The 18,448-nt window shown below is 43.2% G+C and overlaps 1 protein-coding gene across 3 annotated transcripts in view; it reads right to left on the bottom strand.

The window, feature by feature from the left end:
- Positions 1-3,271: 3,271 nt before the first annotated feature.
- CTCF (CCCTC-binding factor) overlaps positions 3,272-18,448 on the bottom strand; it is a 48,009-nt gene continuing 32,832 nt past the window's right edge. For 2 of the 3 annotated variants that reach the window (XM_039222048.1, XM_039222054.1), the window contains 7 exons: positions 16,797-16,917; positions 15,751-15,900; positions 11,871-12,031; positions 11,161-11,343; positions 10,473-10,608; positions 5,951-6,112; positions 3,272-4,776 (listed from right to left, as the gene is read on the bottom strand). In XM_039222048.1, coding sequence (XP_039077979.1) covers positions 4,592-4,776; positions 5,951-6,112; positions 10,473-10,608; positions 11,161-11,343; positions 11,871-12,031; positions 15,751-15,900; positions 16,797-16,917 — 1,098 coding nt within the window. In that variant the 3' untranslated portion in view covers positions 3,272-4,591. The remainder of the gene's footprint in view (positions 4,777-5,950; positions 6,113-10,472; positions 10,609-11,160; positions 11,344-11,870; positions 12,032-15,750; positions 15,901-16,796; positions 16,918-18,448) is intronic. The other variant, XM_039222060.1, reaches the window with a different exon arrangement.

Raw genomic sequence — 18,448 nt, 5'->3', positions numbered from 1 at the left:
TCTGTCCTGCCCACAGGCAGAGATGAAAGAAATCATCTTGAAAGTAGATGAGGGACCCCGAGCAGGGGTCCCTTGGTTTCATTCCCATTTAGCTATACCTCCCCACTTCAGGGCTTGGAGATAAGTGGAAACATCTCCAGTCACCTGATCATCCCACCCCCACTCCACCCCCCTCACCTGACAAAATCTCATCTCTACCAAAGGTGGAGACAAAGTGGCAGTAGAAACTGAACAGTAGCAGCTTAGGCAAAGCCTACCCTCAAGCAAAAGGCCTTTGGTGTGAAAGCACAGGGCTGACTAGGGTTGATGGGAAGACTCAGCAGACGGTGCTGAGTTTCTGCAAAGAGGCAAGGGATAGTCCTACTCTGCCATCTCCCAGTTTGAAGGAAGAGTTTGGGTTAAGATCTAGGATCTTTTAAGACCTTTTAAGACCACATAGAACCCACAAGCTGCCTTAGGGTGAGAACTCAGTAGGTCTCTTGCACTTAACATGGCCAAGTGGTACAAGAATGCTGCTTCTAAAGGCTGACTGCCTGAATTTTTAAGTCCTGACTCCAATTCTTTCCAGCGTTCCACACTAAGTTACTTAACCTTTTTGGACTTCCAGTTCCTGTTTCATAAGCTGGAGCTATTAACTTACCTTGAAGTGTTGGTATAAGGATTAAATGCTTTTTAAGTGCTCACAACAGTGCCTGGCATTCAGTGAATACATCTGCCAGGTCTGCCATGGCAACCCCAGGGCTCCATAATAGAAGACCCACCTCAGTGGGACTTCTCTGTTTAGAATAGACTAGGATAAGAAATACAAGAGAGAATGTCTGCCAAAGGAGACTCTTGAGGCCAGCAACAAACTGGTGGCACCTACCCATCTGATAAGTGCTGTTGGGGTGGGCATGGGCTGCTGAGAGGAAACCAAAAATAGCATGGAGATCAGGGCAGGGGTGCCAGAATAGCCACATACCTCCGTAACTGCTGGTGGTCAGGGCGGCAGTGACAAAACTACCACGCTATTAGGAAAGAAGTGAACACATGGGACTCAGCTCCCAACATGTTGAGTGACTCAGGGAGTGGGGGAAAGGCCCTTCAGCTTGTCTGTGTTCTAGATGGTGTGACACTCCGTGGGCGCTCAGGAAATGCTAAAGCTCACAAGGAAGCATAAGCCCCACCTGCTCCAGCAGCACAGGATGAGGCTGGACCGGGCTGCACCCCCAGGCTTGCCACAAGGCTCCCTTCAGATGTTTTGTTTTTTGTTTTTTTTTTTTAATTTATTTCTAGGAGAGAGAGAGAGACAGCGTGAGCAGGGGAGGGTCAGAGAGAGAGGAAGTCACAGACGGAAACAGACTCCAGGCTCTGAGCTGGCAGTCAGCACAGAGCCCGACGCGGGGCTCGAATCCACGAACCGCGAGATCATGACCTAAGCGAAAGTCGGACGCTTAACCGACTAAGCCACCCAGGCGCCCCATCCCTTCAGATGGTTTTAAAAGGCTAGATCCTGGGGCACCTGGGTGGCTCAGTGGGTTGTTTCTGACGTCGGTTCAGGTCATGATCTCATGGTTCATGAGTTTGAGCCCCATATTGGGCTCATTGGTGTCAGCCTATCAATCAGCGCAGAGCTCGCTTCAGAGCCTCTGTTCCTCTTACTCTGCCCCACCCCTGCTTGCACTAGCTCCAAAATAAATAAATGGTTAAACAACAACGTTAACAACAAAAAAACCCCTCAGTCCTGACCAAAGGCAAGAGAACTCAGGTGCTTGCTGGGCAGCAGGGGGGGGGGGGGGGGGGCAGGCGGAGTGGTGGTGCCAGCCCAGGTGTAGAAAGAGAATATTTTTACTCCAGTACTTGCTATTGGCTTAACAGTGGGGAAGAGCAGACAGGTCAGAGAACTTCCCCATTGAAAGTTCTCTGGTGAGAACTAACTGTTGAGAATTGGCTTCTGTACTTTAATGTTTATATATAAATATAAAAAAATATTTTTAAATGTTTATTTTTGAGCGAGAGCAAGCAGGGCAGGGCAGAGAGAGGAAGACAGAGAATCTGAAGCAGACTCTGAGCTGTCATCTCAGAGCCTGACAGGCTCAAACTCTCAAACCATGAAATCACTACCTGAACTGAAGTTGCAAGTTTAACTGACCCACCCAGGTGCCCCTATTTATGTTTTAAATATAAGGCTCTATGTATATAATGGACTTGCACAAGATACATCACAGGCTATGCAATGAGTTATCACTTTTCAGCTTCTATTCCATCAGAATGTGACTTTTTTTGCCCCCTTTCCATCCCAAACGTACTTTCAACTTTCACACTTTCGACTTGAATGCACACAATGAGAAAAAGCTATGCTGAAAATACAGATAAAGTCCTCACTGTTCTGCAGAGATTTTGTCATAAACACCAAAACTTTAGAAAATTATATGGCCACTGGGACAATTCTGGAAGAGGGTACTCTGGCTCCCACGAGGACTGGCCCACGCATGATAGAGACCCAGTATTCTGACAACTTTTGATCCAAGGAGCATGGTTCAGAGTCTTGAGGCCTCGGATACCGGTTTTCCTGGGAGACTGGTCTACGGAGACGGTACAAGCAGCCAAAGGCCACACACATCTCAACTTTTTTCCTTCTCACTGAAAACCGCTAATTTGGAATTCTGGTTTAAAAGCCCAGTAATTATTGGCTGAAGCTTTTACCTAAAACGGGCTTGCCAAAGCCATCTAACCAGAAATGGCCAGCAGCACCAAGATGATATTTCACTAATGCATCAACTTCCTATTCTGACTTCCTTTCCATCCTGTCTCCTGCAGTGCTTAACGAGCTATACCATCTGAGTCTCTCTCCCTGCAGCCTGACGACTATAGGCATCTCCCCTCCCAAATGAACTTCTCTAGAGCAAACTGGGCCCAGCTTCTGTTGTCCTGTACTTGACAGAGCTCAAGTGAGCCCAGCCCTCAGTGAGCTGAGATCCAGAGCACAGAACTTCCCATGAGCCCCTTCTCTAACACCTGAGGTTATCCCTCTGCCACAGGAACCCACTCCTAAGGTCGATCAGTCCATCCACACCTTGCCACTCACACACACACCTTTGGGGAGTTAAAACCTGTGGCAGGATGCACTCAATCCAACCACTTGCCAAGATCATCTCCTAAGTGCTAGGGAGGAAGTGGCCATCCTGTAGAGCAGAGCTTGCCTCTGAAAGGTGAAGAGGCCTGCAACGCCTGAGGCCACGCACGTGGACCCTGTGGGGGCCCCAGCAGGCAGAGATCACACATGATGGAGTATCTGGAGCACTTGTTAATCCGTTATGATTTATTAGCTGTACAGCAGTAGATCCTCCTCCCCAGCTTTCAACCCCATTACATATTTTATTACAGGTCTCATGTTGGTGTCCTAAAATAATGAAAAATATCACACAGTACAGCTAAGTACAAAATGCATCAACCTAGAGTCTGATAGCTAACTGATGGCTCTTTTAAAAGCAATACACAGAAGAAAAAAGTGTTTGAAATCAGCAAGACTGAGGCTCTCTAAAAACACATTTTAAACATGTGACAGTTCATGTGCAAGAATCACTTTTTAGTTGGTTTTGTTTCACATTATTATTATTTTTTCCAGATCCAAAGTTTAAATTACTTGACCTAGTGAAATTTTCTGGCCCAGCTTTTAGGGGCTGCTGTGACCCACTCATAATCATCCTTCTGCTTTAACAGAGGAGTTGTAAAACACAAAATTCAGCTACAAACAGAGCAAAGAAAATGTAGATGGGAAATCATAACTGAAAGTTAATTGTACAAGGTTCAAATGCTGGCTCCATGGGCTGGAAATCCGATCTTCCATGTGGGTGTCCATCACTAGCGGCAGCAGTCCGGGTGCCTTTCTGCTACATGATTGTGATCCAATTCCTTCTCAACATTTACACACTACAGAGTCTGTGGTAACTTAATTTGCAAGTAATTAAAATGCTGGGTTTTCTTACACTGCACTTCTTTTCAACCTCTTAATTAATGGAAAAGATTAAAATGTAAAAAAAGTTATTTACAAGCTTGACCATACCAGAAACTCTGCCAAGAAAGAGGCAAAGCCTTCAGGACAGAAACTGACCGCAGCATGCCGTACTACTGGTGTGCAGCTGGCTCCGAGCAAAGGGAGTCAGGGAGAAGCAGAAGCAAAAACCAGTTTAAAAGTGTAAGTCCTTCCCAAGTCTGCATTTACAATTAAAAACTCTCCTGGGAAGAAGACCTAGAACTCTGGGAAACCCGGTGACCGTTCTGGAGTGGTTTACCATAGCAAGAGAGAGGGTTCAATGTCTCTGTTTCCGTCTAAGAAAACCAGTCAGGCATCAACACTGTCCTCAGCACTTCACAGTAAACCCTCGGAGACTCAGAACATTCCATGATTTGCTAACATCAAACAGCAAGTTCTAGTTAAATCACATTTTTCTAACATCATCCTTGAAGTTTTAGTTCTCAGTATGTTTGGTAAAATGGTGTAAAATGATGCTTTTCCCAAAGCCAAAAGAAGAAAGAAGGGAGAAAAATTAAGATGCAGGCCGTTTAAACACAGCCCAGAGCAGTCCTGGCGATGAGCAAGGCCCTGCCATCACCGGTCCATCATGCTGAGGATCATCTCAGGCGTGAGGTCTCCGTTGGGGGCGTCTGTGGCGGCTGGCTGGGCCTCCTCTTCCTCCCCTTCCACGGGCTCGGCATCTGGCTCTTTTTTGACTTCAACTATAATGTTCTCAATTGCACCTGTATTCTGGTCTTCCACCTGGATGATGGCTGTTGCTGGCAAGAAAGAGCATGAACAAAACAAATGCTCCATTAAAGCCCCTGAGAATTGCAAGGGTCCTTTCCGACTTGACGCTAAATGGAGGTCAGCAATGCCGGAAGGCCTCAGTAAGAACCCAGAGAAAGCCAATTAAAAAAAAAAAAAAAAAGGCTTAATGACCTAAAATGTGGCCATTCATAAAGCCCTAAATAAAGCCCCAACACTCAAGAAACCATCAAGCAACAAAACGCAGACATCTATCTTTACATGCCTCCCAAATTACATATTAAAAGCCTTAGTTTTCCTTCATGTCATAAAGTTGAGCTTTACACCAGTGAGAGATAGGCAAAAGATGCAGTAAGCACATGACGAAGAACACTTCACACTGTGTGATGTAGGACACTGTGTGTTAGAGGTGACCCGCCTCTAGCGAGAACATGCCATTTCAGATTCGGGAAGTCTCCCACACCTAGGGCCCTCCACCAGTTTTCTCACTCAAGGATGGGTAAGCGAGCTCCCAGGATCTATAGTTAACCAACCCCGTGCTTTTCTGTATGTGGGGTTCAGGAAGTCCGTTAAAAAAACAAATTAAATCTTGCATTTGTTAAGGAAAAAACCCCCACCAGGTTTCAGGATATCCAGACAATGGAGAACAGAGACTCGAGTTCCCCCAGAGCCTACTGTCACAAGGGCTGTGTCCAATACAGGACTGCTGCCCACTGCCATTCGTGGTGTGGGGTACAGGCTGAATACCTCCTCTGTGTCCTCTCAGAAAGTGAACACTTGAATCCAAAGGCCTGAATTTCTTGGGAGGAACAATCTCAGCACAGAAATCGCTTTATCCCTCTGTCCTTTAAAACTTGGTTCTTTTATATTCATCGCCACATCAATTCTGCCAGCTATCCGTCACCGTGATGGTCTCGCAGCCCCTCCCACACTAGCAGCACCCATCTTGTAGTACACAAGTTCTTTTCTACTCTGGACTTCTCACTGACGCAGAAGAGGCCTCTAGCATCTTCCTCAGGTGTTACCCAGTAAAAACTAAAAAACTCCTTCCTGACAGTTTGTTCGTGGTGTGACCTTATTGTTCTCATGGCTTAGCTCCCATCTCCCCCTAAAACAAGGACCCATCTGGCTCCTCCGCATGCTGGGAGAGGCTGCCGGCCTACTGAGCTGAGACAAGTAACTTACGCTGGGTCTGTTTGGGCTGGTTGGTTCTGCCAGGGGGGCGTCCTCTCCGCTTCTTGGCAGGTGGTGGGGCTGGGGTCACAGGCTGAGGCTCTGGCTCGGGTTCAATTTCCACAGCAGGCTCCTCCTCATCCTCATTGTCATCCAGGTCTGGCTCAGCATTTTCTTCTCACGAAATCAGGAATAACAGGTGGTGGGGCAAGGAGAAGTATGGTGGAGAAAAATATGACACACACATAATCACATACTCTGTTATGCCTAGTTATGTATTTCTTTTCATCAATAGAAGTCCATTTAAAAATGCTTTTGCTAGAATTTTTGCTATCAACACTGACAGAGTAAACTGGTACTGTGGTAGAATTAATAAGCAAATCAGCTTGAAGACTATTATTCATACTTTATGTGGACTGGATATTTTTCTTTTAGCTGTAGACATCCGAATACTGAGTCTCAAATTTTTAAGAGGCAACTCCATCACATGGCAGATATACAAAAAACCCACAGTGTTTAAGCTGAAAACACACGTTCCCTTTAACTATTATACAAGGGTAAAGCAGGACACTAAGCCTGAGACACACTCTTGAAGATGTGCTCCTGCTCATCTCTGAGTGGGAGGAAGGGATGTGTGTATGTGCGTGCATGCGTCAGAGAGCAAGACATAACTTCCTACTGCATTATGATGTCCTATTACTAGGATAAGCAGTGAAGAGTTCTTTTAGGAGTATTATTGTTTGTTGTTGTTTTTTTTAAGCCAAGCTTTTGGACTTCAGTCCCAGCTATGTCAGATTCAATGGGTCATTTTTAACTCTCTAATTTTCTCCCTAATGCCATTATCACATAAAAGGAGAGGGGACTTTTGTAGAAAGAATACTGACAAGGAGCCTGATGACATGGCTTTGAATCCTACATAGCTTACTAGGTGTGTGACCTGGGACAATGACCACAGTGAACCCCAATTTCCTTGTATAATCTCTAAAGCACCCCCAACCTACTTGCTAGTGATCTGAGGATCAAAAGGACTGAGCTAACAACACATGTGACCATGCTCTGTAACTTACACTTGATGGCACAGACACAGCTCTTGTTTACACCATGCATCACAGTTTTAAAATTCTCCATTATTCCATTCAGGCTTCATTACTTCATTTAATAAGAGGGGTTACCCTCATTTTATAGAAAAAGTGAGACGCCAAGTGATTTGTAGGCCATGGCCAAACTGTAGCAGGCAGAATTCAACCTCTGGCCCCTGTCTGGGGCTGTTCTGCTGCCCCTCCTTGCTCACCACAGCACAGAGAGTGCCCTCCCCGCCTTCCTCTGAGAAGCACAGGTTATGCAGTCTACCTCTGGGACCAGACATTTGAATTTAGAAATCTAAGAGTAAATGCTTTATCTTTAGGACAAAAATGCCTTACTTGTCAAATTCTAAGTGAAAATCCCAAGTGAAAATGTGGGGAATACGTTGGTATATGGCAGTGTGTCAAGAACTAGATGCTTCCCTGTTGAACTTATTCAAGCCCCCTATTGCCTAAGCTGGCAAAATGCCTAGAAAACCAAACAAATTCAGTCAGAATTGGGGGAGAAAAGCACAGAAAGAAGGTTAATAGGGTCAAAGGCTTATTGGCTTGGAGAGACTTTGGCAAAAAGCCTTGAAAATAGCAGTAGACTCTGCTGGTCAATCTCTGCATGCAGAACTTCTAGGAGAGGACAAATACGACTGTGTGGCCTTGGTCAGCAATGGGATGGAAAGCCTGAATTTCTGGGGGTATAAAAAAATACTGGATACAAGGCCCAGACCCAAACTGTGCTCTATAGGCCAGCAGTCCAGAAGCCAAAGGAGGAATGGCAGAAACCTATTAGGAACCATCAGTGAAGTCTTTAGCTGAAAGACGCTCTGGTGAAACATAATTAGGGAGCGAGGCTGATGTTGCTGCACATGAGCAAGAAGGCTAAGGGCCAATGTCTGTGGCAGAAGGAGGCTCTGCAAGTAGAAGCACTTACAGAGATCCCTGAGCTCAAGGTTACCTGTGGATCTCTGGTGGCACTTGGGGCCTGTGACTCTCTCTGGCTTCTCCCAATAGTACACTCATTCATTTCTTAGCCAGACAAAAGGGTCCCAAAAAGATTCTCCGTAACGAGTGGTGTGGGGTTTTTTAAAAAAAAAATTTATTTATTTATACATTTTTTTAATGTTTATTTTTGAGAGACAGAGCGTGAGTGGGGGAGGGACAGAGAGAGGGGGAGACACAGAATCTGAAGCAGGCTCCAGGCTCTGAGCTGTCAGCACAAAGCCCAATATGAGGCTCGAACTCAAGAACAGTCGAGATTATGACCTAGGCCAAAGTCCGACACCTAACTGACTGAGCCACCCAGGTGCCCCAATGTTTATTTCTGAGAGAGAGAGAGAGAGAGAGAGAGAGAATGAGCAGAGGAGGGGAAGAGGGAGAGGGAGAGGCAGAGAAAATCCCCGCACAGTCAATGTAGAACCTGATGCCAGGGTCAAACTCAAAAACTGTGAGATCAAGACCTGAGCCAAAATCAAGAGTTGGATGCTCAACTGACTGAGCTGCCCAGGTGCCCTAAGGGTGGTGTGCTTTTATTTAAAAATTAAAAAATTTTTAAATGTTTATTTATTTTGGGAGAGTGAGAGAGACAGACAGAGTGCGAGAAGGGGAAGGGCAAAGAGAGAGACACACACACAGAATTCAGGCTCCAGGCTCTGAGCTGTCAGCACAGCCTGATGTAGGGCTCAAACCCATGAATCGTGAGATCACAACCTGAGCCAAAGCCGGACGCTTAACTCACTGAGCCACCCAGGTGCCCTGGTGGTGTGCTTTTATAAAGATCAAAGAAAACGACATTTTAAAGGAGGCATGTTTACTTACAACCCAGTGACAAAGATTATGCTTAAAATAGATTTTCCAGAAAAGGCAGCAAAAAATAAATTACTCTTATGCTTACTGGATGAATAATGTCTCAGAAAAAGTTAAAGTTCTAAACAGAAAAGTAAAGGCTTTCTTAAAATATATGAAATACACAGAAACTAAAAAGGACCTTGTTACAGATCTAAATATAAAAAAACCTAGTACTTTCATGAGCAAGTCTTAAATAAAATCAATAGACACTGAAGTTCTCAAATATGTTCAATTTTCAAAACTTTCAATCCCTCCCCATTATTATGAAAGCTTTTTTTCCTACAGTTTGAGAGCACATGTATGTGTGTACATGTGAGTAGGGAAGGGGCAGAGAGAGAATCCCAAGCAGGCTCTGCACTGTCAATGTGGAGCCTGATGTGGCATTTGAAGTCACAAACTGTGAGATCACGACCTGAGCCAAAACCAAGAGTCTGATGCTTAACTGACTGAGCCACCCAGGCACCCCTGTTCCCCATACTTCTAACAAGCATGCAAAAGACAAAATGAGGAGCCTTAGAAGCACATAAGGCACCATCTATAATCCTTCCAGTCCGATATGGCTTCTGGGGAAGTGCATTCCCCAAAACAAAGCCCCTTTACAAACATTTTTTACCATAAAAAGCTTAAATCTTTAGTCACAGATGTGCTTTCTCAACTACTTGGCCAAGAGCCCAAGCATCCACATTACAGAGCCTACCACCATGAACAAGTATGTACAATCAAATGTTGATTCCTATGGTATCGATGCTCTTGTTCTCCCTCCCGCTTCATGAGTCTAGCACCTCAAAACCATACCAGAACACTCGGATTTCATGACTAGAAAGGCAAAAACACCCCAGAAAGCATCAACGGATAGGAAAATAGGCAAAGTGTTACATTTTAAAATGGAGAGATTAAGGTAGGAAGTGAAAGGCTGACCTTCATGGATTTGATCAACACATCTCAAGGCTAGGCTGACACAGGCAGTCAAACCAGAAGTTGGTCAAGATGCTTAAGCAACCTTCTTCACGTCCATTAGATTCATTGCTCAAATCTAGACCAGCTTCCTAAATGTAAAAGTTATGAACATAGAAAAGAACTCTGCGGGCCTTAGAATATCACTAATCTGAGTAAACCGAGTTGAGATACTAATTTTGCTTTGGCTTTAACTGAACACATAACATATAAGACATTATCAAGCAATGGAATACTAGGAGAAAAAAAAAATTGCCCCAGAAACATACTAACTGCTGCTGTAAAAATATACACATTAGGGGTGCCTGGGTGGCTCAGTTGGTTAAACATCTGCTTTTGGTTTCAGCTCAGGTCATGATCTCAAGTTTCATGGGATCAAGCCCCGCATCAGGTTCTGCACTGACAGTGTGGAGTCTGCTTGGGATTTTCACTCTCCTCTCTCTGCCCCATCCCAGTGCATGCGCTCTCTCTCTCTCAAAAAATAAACACAGACAGACAAACCACACACACACAACCATATACACATTAGGAAAACTGGAGGTTACAGAAAGTAAGAGTGATTGGCCTATCTCTATATCCCAGCACATCCTACATAAATGTACTGGCAACTGGGCACCAAAATCTATACATGTAACTAAATCAAGAAACAAGGTACTCACCACTGTCAGAGGAGTCTTCTTTTTTAGAACGCATCTTTCTTTTTCTTCCACGTTTACTCTTCTTTGTTTCCCCTCCGTTTTCTCCTTCTACGCCATCTGGACCAGCACAATTATCAGCATGTCTTGCCATGGTATTCTAACAAAAGAAACAAAACCTTCATTCACATTACTAAAAAAGCTAGTATCAGAACTAGTTGTTCTCTTATTTTTGTTTAATAAATAAAGATCTGAGGTAACCATATTAAGTCCAAATGTTCTAGTTATGTGCTAACAAGCACATCCTGAACATGCTCTCCTTGTTCAAGGGAAATGGCCTCCCTCTGGAGGGGGAGAGAGAGAGGGGAAAGGAAGGGAGGGAAAGAGAGAGAAAAGAAGTCCCTCAGAAGAGGAAGCTGCATCCTCTGAACAGGGGCTCAGCAGCCTGCAGACAAGAGGAACATGGGAGGATCAGATCAGCTCCCGTCCTGTGCAGAGCTGACTTACATGGCCCTAAGGGAAGATCCAGGACAGACCTAATCAATACGGAGTTCCGCTTCAGCAGAAGGGTACACACATGTATAGAGAACCTCGAGGTGGGGATGAAGACCCTTTCCAAATGACAAGGCATCTCTGTGCTTATAACCTCAGTGGAAAATCAAGAACATGGTATTAAGAACCACGACAAGGGAAGTAAAGTTCTGACTCTTACCCGGCGTGTAAATGTTTTCCCACACTTAGAACAGACAAAGGCCGCAGGGACAAAGTTGGGGTCATGATAACGTTTGAAGTGCATGTCAAGGAGTTGTTTCTGGCGGAAGGTCTTGTCGCAGTGGCTGCAGGCATAAGGCTTCTCCCCGGTGTGGGTGCGCTTGTGCATGATCATGTGCCTCTCCTGCAAGAAGGGGAGTGGGGTGGGGAGAGGCCTCAGAGCCTGTCACAGGGCTGGTACACTAGCCACAACCTACATGCATGTAGTTGACAGGCCTTTCTCTTGGAAGGATCTTAGGCTGAAAACTGCCCATCCAGAGGATAAAGTTACCTTTCCTGGGGTGTAAAACTGCTTCCACAAATTCTAGTATGGATATACTCCCCCCTGCTGGGCTGCTTGTTTTGATCACCCCCAAGCAATAGGCCCCAGGAACAAATTCTTCCCTTTTCTCAAGTCCTGGACTTAATTCCCCAGTTCTGAGAAAGCAGCCAGTACTTGGCTTGAGGGGGAGGTAAGTTATGACTGAATAAAACATCAACTAGGGACGGAGATGATAATATCGAGGAGTAAAATCTTTGGTGACATTCCTCATAAATCAGTCTGAAAACACCATCCTTAAAAATAGCCACCATATCAGGAATATAAAAACCCTCTGATAAAACCTGACACTGAAGGGGAATCAATTGCTTCCTAACTATGAAGGTCTCTACCTGTCTGCAAGCGTAATCACACTGATCACACTTAAAGCGCTTCTCGTTCTTGTGTGACTTCTGATGCTGGATGAGGGCATAGCGCTCATGAAACACAGCATCGCAGTATCGACATTTCTTGCCTTGCTCAATATAGGAATGCTGCTTTCGCAAGTGGACACCTGAAAACAAAACACAAAGCCCAGTCTAACTTGTGAAAACACAAACAACATTTTTTTCTACTTCTTAAAATAATTATTCTGGCTGCTATGCTGAAAATGAATTAAAAGAAAAGAGACGGGTGAGAGAAGATGGTGGCTTGGAAGGAGCAGGGAAAACTGATGAGAGACTCAAGAAGTGGAATCAACAGGATTTAGTAACCAAATACAGAGCAAGGAAGAAGGTGGGTGTCAGAGACCACTTCCAGATTTCTGGCTTCAAAAATCAAGTAGGTGGTAGAACCATTTACTGAGACAAGAAACAGTGGAAAAATAGCTGAAGCCCTTTGTTTTGGGGAAAGGTCAGTGGGTTTCAGACCTACAGTTCTAGGTATGTTAAATCTGAGATGCTAACGATATCAAAGTAGGGACAGAGATGGCAAGGGCTAGATAAGCCTAGCTCAAAGGAAGATTTAGAGTATGAACTGGAGTTGTTAGGATCTGAGTTAGACCAGGGGAGCTGATGAAATCACTAAGGCAAAAAGAATGAAAAAGAAGAGTATGGGCCATGCTTTAAGAAATATAATAAGTAAGGGGTACCTGGGTGGTTCAGTTGGTTGAGCATCTGACTTTGGCTCAGGTCATGATCTCATGGTTCGTGGGTACAAGCTCCACATCAGACTCTCTTGCTGTCAGCACAGAGCCTGGTTTGGATCTTCTGTGCACCTCCCCCACCCCTCCCCTGCTGGTTCTCACTCAAAATAAACAAACAAACTTATAAAAAATTATCTAACAGGTAAAGCTAGTGGGAGAAAATGGGGTTAAAACAAGAAAAGGCTGAGAAGGAATAGTCAGAAGACAGCCAACAAGCTATAGTGCCACAGAGGCCAAGGGAAGAAAGTGTTTTAAGTAGGACGGCACAGTCCACTATGAAGAACACTCTTAAGAGATCAAGAAACATGGGAAGTAGAGCGCTCCCCACTTTCAACAATGTGGTGTTCTTGGTGATCTTAGGAAGAGTCATTTACAGAATAGGGTATAATATAAGCCAGATGGGACAGAAATTAGGAGCTGAGGAAGGGAAGACTGAGGGACAGAATTCTTTATGAGGGTTGGCAGGGACAGAGTCAAACCTAAATACCTAAGTAACATAAAAAAATAAAGAATAAAACATAAATGAACCAAAGATGAGTAAGTTCTAGAGATCTACTGTACAGCATAATTCCCATAGTTAATTATTTTTAAAGACTATTTTTAAGTAATCTCTACACCCAACGTTGAGCCCGATTTACAACCCCGAGATCAAGTTGTATCCTCTACTGACTGAGCCAGCCAGGCACCCTGAATTCCCAGTTTATAATACTGTATTACACCTTAAAAATTTGCTAAGAAGAAAGTTTCCGTGTACAAAAATTTCCAAATTATGTTAAAAGAAATTTTAAATGTTTGTTTATTTTAGAGACAGACACACAGAGTGCAACTGGGGGAGAGTCAGAGAAGAAGACAGAGAATCCGAAACAGGCTCCGAGCTGTCAGCACATGGGGCTCAAACCCACAAACCAGTGAGATCATGACCTGAGCCAAAGTCAGATGCTTAAACGACTGAGTCACCCAGGTGCCCCCAAATTATGTTTTAACAGGAAAAATTAGAGATTATAAAAAAAAAAAAAAAATCAAACCTAGACAAGGAAAACCTTTTCTTTTCCTTTCCAATGTTTATTTACTTTGAGTGAGAGAGGGTGTGAATAGGGGAGGGGGCAAAGGAGAAAGAGGGAGACAGGATCCCAAGCGGGCTTCAAAACGTGGGGCTCAATCCCATGACTGTGGGAACATCACCTGAGCCAAAATCAAGAATCAGACACTTAACCAAACTGAGCCACCCAGGCACCCTAAGACTTTTCCTTTTCTCTTAATCTTTAAAACAAATTTTAAGTTTATTTATTTATTTTGAGAGAGAGAGAGAAAAAGAGAGAGAGAGAGAGAGACAGAGAGAGAATTCCAAGCAGGCTCCACACTGTCAGTGCAGAGCCTGACACAGGGCTTGAATTCATAGACTATGAGATCATGACCTGAGCCAAAATCAAGAGTCAGATGCTTAACCAACTGAGCCACCTAAGGTGTCCCACAAAGTAATAAATTTTAATTATGGCATATTAGGGTGAAATCAAGCCTGCTTTGAAGAGGGAACACAAACTTCTTTGGGACTGGTTTTGAGAAATAACTATTATTTGACAGACCCTAGGCAATTATATAGAGCCTAAGGGGTATCATGCAAATATAAAATATCCAAGGTGTTTACTGATATCATAAAAGTGAATAATTTTAAAAAATTGAATAACCCAGGGGCGCCTGGATGGCTCAGTTTGTGAAGCGTCTGACTTCGGCTCAGGTCATGATCTCACAGTTCCTGGGTTTGAGCCCCATTTCGGGGTCTGTGCTGACAGTTCAGAGTCTGGGGCCTACTTCAGATTCTGGGTCTTTCTCTTTGCCCCTCCCCAACTCATACTTGCTAGATCTCTCTCTCTCTCAAAAATAAACATTAAAAAAAATTTTTTTTAATAATCCAGACAGCGACCTAGTAGTTCACACACATTGCCATGAGATATTATTAATTCAGATTTTGGTTTCTGTACCACAAGAACAGTATCATTTATCAGTCCCATTTATCAGAGGACAGTGCCTCTTAAATCTTTCTAACAAAGTCCTCTTAACAGCAGAGTAGGATGAACATAGGACCTATCGGTCTTATGTGGAGCCCAAAGTCTTCTGCTTCAAACTTGTGGTTTCATCTTAAAAATGAATGTTAGATGTTAAAAAAATTAATTAAACATCTTATACCTTGAAAAAATGTGAGCTAGCCTGCATTTTGCTCAGTATGGTCATATTAATATAAAAATGATTTAAGACATCAGATAAATTACATAACTTTTACATAAAATCTTGTGAGTAAAACCAATGCTGCAGAACGATAGGACATATTTATGTTGTGGCTCAGTATGCTCCTAATATGACCTAGGTACTTCTATGTTCCTCAGTGGAACTAAAGGCTCTTAAGAGGACTCAAGCCCAGCTTGCCATTATATAAGTTGTGTTGTGTAGCTCTGGTCAAGCCACCCACTGGAGCGTCAGGTTCATCACCTATGAAGCTAAAATACATATGCCTTGTTGACTTCATACGGTTGTTGTGAAGATCAAATAAATTAAAAAGTAAAACAAAGCTGGGGCACCTGGGTGGCTCAATCAGTTAAGTGTCCGATTTTGGCTCAGGTCATGATCTCACAGTTCCTGGGTTTGAGCCCCGTTTTTGGGCTCTGTGCTGACAGCTCAGAGACCAGAGCCTGCTTGTACTCTGTGTCTCACTCTCTCTCTACCCCTCCCCCACTCACGCTTGGTCTCTCTCTCTCTCTCAAAAAAAAAAAAAAAAAAAAAAAGTTAAAGTAAAAGACATTTTGTAAAGTATAGCAATTTACCTAAACATAAAAACATTTATAAGAATAAAGTAAAGGAGCAATACACCTACCATCAGTGCAGAGCTTGATGCAGGGCTGGAACTCCCAAACCATGAGATCACAACCTGAGCTGTTAAGATGCTTAACTGACTGAGCCACTGAGCAGCCCCAGCAATGGCTTTTATTACGTGGCACGCCATTCACATACACAAAACTTATATGAGTCAGAAAAGGAAGTTATTTATGATCTTCATATTTTCACAAATCCTCAAAAATATTTTTTCATTTACTTACCCAAATCACTTTTTCGGGCTATGACAGTGTCACAGTGGGGACAGTGAAATTTGGCCACATTTTCTGTGTGCTTCTGTAAAATGTGCATCTTCATGGTACCACTTTGGGTAAACCGAGCATGACAAATATAACATTCATAAGGTTTTTCCCCTTAAAAGGAAATACAGAACGAACAAATTAGATGAAATGAATACTACCATTTAATGAGGGAGTAATTCAGGAGCCAGTAAAGCTAAGCTACAGAGAATCTTTGGGTGTTACCCAGAGGGCTCAGGCCCACTGCATGGCTTATACCTGTCTTGAGAGTAGAAAAGTTCTAAATTGCAGCCACCGCCCCTGCTCTGCCAGCTCCACTGGAGTCATTCACACAAGAAAGAGAGCAGTTCCTACAACAAGGCTTGCCTTTGGGAGGCAGGAGATGGACTACAGGTAGATCTACAAGTTTTCATTTTTTTTTTTCCCTTAAATTATCTCTCTCAAACTCACAACCCTGAGATCAAGAATCATGTGCTCTACCTACCACCTGAGCCAGCCAGGCGCCCCTACAGGATTTTTTTCTTTTATGTTATTTTAAATGTTTTATTTATTTCTGAGAGAGAGAGAAAGGCAGCATGAGCAAGGGAGGGTCAGAGAGAGAGGGAGACAGAATCTGAAGCAGGCTCCAGGCTCTGAGCTACTGTCAGCACAGAGCCCGATGTGGGGCTCGAACCCACAAACCGTGAGATCATGACCTGAGTTGAAGTCGGGATGCTTAACTGACTGAGCCACCCAGGTGCCCCAAGATTTTCTTTTTTAGAAAAAGATAGTACTGGGAAAACTGAATGAGCTGGATTAGATATTCTCTCCAGACTTCTAATAGTGAAATTTTCCATTCTCCAATGTATACTCAGAACAACGAATTCAGAAGAGATTCCAGAAAAGCATTTGTCAATTTCATTACTTTCATGCTAGCTCCCATGTGGGTAAACAGGGGCGTGAGGTGGTTCACAGGGTCTCATGGAATCCACTGAAAAGCAGCTCATTAAATACAAGGGAAGATGTCCTACCTGAATGGGTTCTCATGTGCCTCTTCAGCTTGTATGTGTCCCTGCTGGCGTAACTGCACAAGCTGCATTGGAACGGACGCTCTCCAGTATGAGAGCGAATGTGACGTTTTAATTTGCTGACCTGAAACACAAAACCAATTCAACTTCTTACTTCTGTTAACAGTGATTGTAATTTAAGTGCTGTGGGTTAGGCACAACTTACCTTTTGGGCACTGAAGCTCAAAATACAGAAAAAGTCTAAAATACAATATTTTTTCCTCATTACTTGTAACCTTTCTCTCTCAGATCCTTATCATAACCCAAAGGAAGAGGGTAAACAAATGGATGGGGCATAGATGAATCAAGATTGATTATTATAGAACTATTTGAGCTGGGTGGTAGATTCATGGGGATGTATTATCCTATTTTATCTATTTCTATATGTTTCCACTTTTGTATAGGTTTGAAATTTTCCTTAGTAGTTCAAATAATCTACGCTTATTTACAGATCAATTTCCTTCCAGATACATAGGTATCAGATTTTTTTTGTTTTTCAGTTTATCCCTATTTTTTTTAATGTTTATTTTTATTGAGACAGAAACACAGCATGAGTGGGGGAGGGGCAGAGAGAGAGGGAGACACAGAATTCGAAACAGGTTCCAGGCTCTGAGCTCTCAGCAGAGCCTGACGTGGGGCTCAAACCCACAAACTGTGAGATCATGACCTGAGCCGAAGTCGAACACTCAACTGACTGAGCCACCCAGGCGCCCCTATCCCTAAATAATTTTATTGCTATTAGAATGTAAACCTGTTTCCTACTATCGATCATATAAAGTTACTGACTTCTGTGTGTTTGTCGTATATCTGGCCATCCAAACGGACTCTTATGGCTTTAAGTTTTTCAGCTGATACTCTTAAGATGTTCTAAGCAGGTATGTCTGCAACAAGTAACATTTATTTTTCCATCTATAATTCATTTCTTATTTAGCTGAGATTTCCAACACAATTTTGAAATAGTAATGGTAACAAGAGATGCTTTGTTCCAGATTTTAATGGGACTACTCCCAATGTTTCAGAGTTAACTGGGATAGACAGACTACAGGTTTCTGGTATACATTCTTTATAGTAAAGCTAATTTCTTCTACTCTTAACTTGCTAGAACTTTACCTAAAAATTGTTTTTAATGTTTTATTTATTTCTGAGAGAGAGACAGCACGAGAAGGGGAGGGTCAGAGAGAGAGGGAGACACAGTATCCAAAACAGGCTCCAGGCTCTCAACTAGCTGTCAGCACAGAGCCCAATGCGGGGCTCGAACCCACGAAGCGTGAGATCATGACCTGAGCTGAAGTCAGACACTCAACCGAATGAGCCACTCAGGCGCCCCAACTTGCTAGGGCTTTAAATGGTAATAAATACCGAATTTTAGTTTTTCAGTCATGTACAGAAATGATCATATGGTTTTTCTTTAACCTTTCTTTCAATGTAGTACAAACCAGTGATTTTTTAATGTTCAACTATCCTGGCATTTTAGATATACTCTATTTAATAATCACTCATTTTAAAAATATATTACTAAGTTTGGTTAACAATTTTACTTAGTAATTTAATTTTTCTGTGAGAAAAAAATACACTTGTTTTTGGTAGCATTCTTACCCAGTTTTGGTAACAGTAGA

The sequence above is a fragment of the Hyaena hyaena genome, unplaced genomic scaffold (genome assembly GCF_003009895.1).
Source record: "Hyaena hyaena isolate Hyena2069 unplaced genomic scaffold, ASM300989v1 scaffold_18, whole genome shotgun sequence".
Lineage (NCBI taxonomy): Eukaryota > Metazoa > Chordata > Mammalia > Carnivora > Hyaenidae > Hyaena > Hyaena hyaena.
The sequence above is the reverse complement of the archived record's forward strand: the minus strand, read 5'-3'. Positions and strand labels throughout refer to the sequence as shown.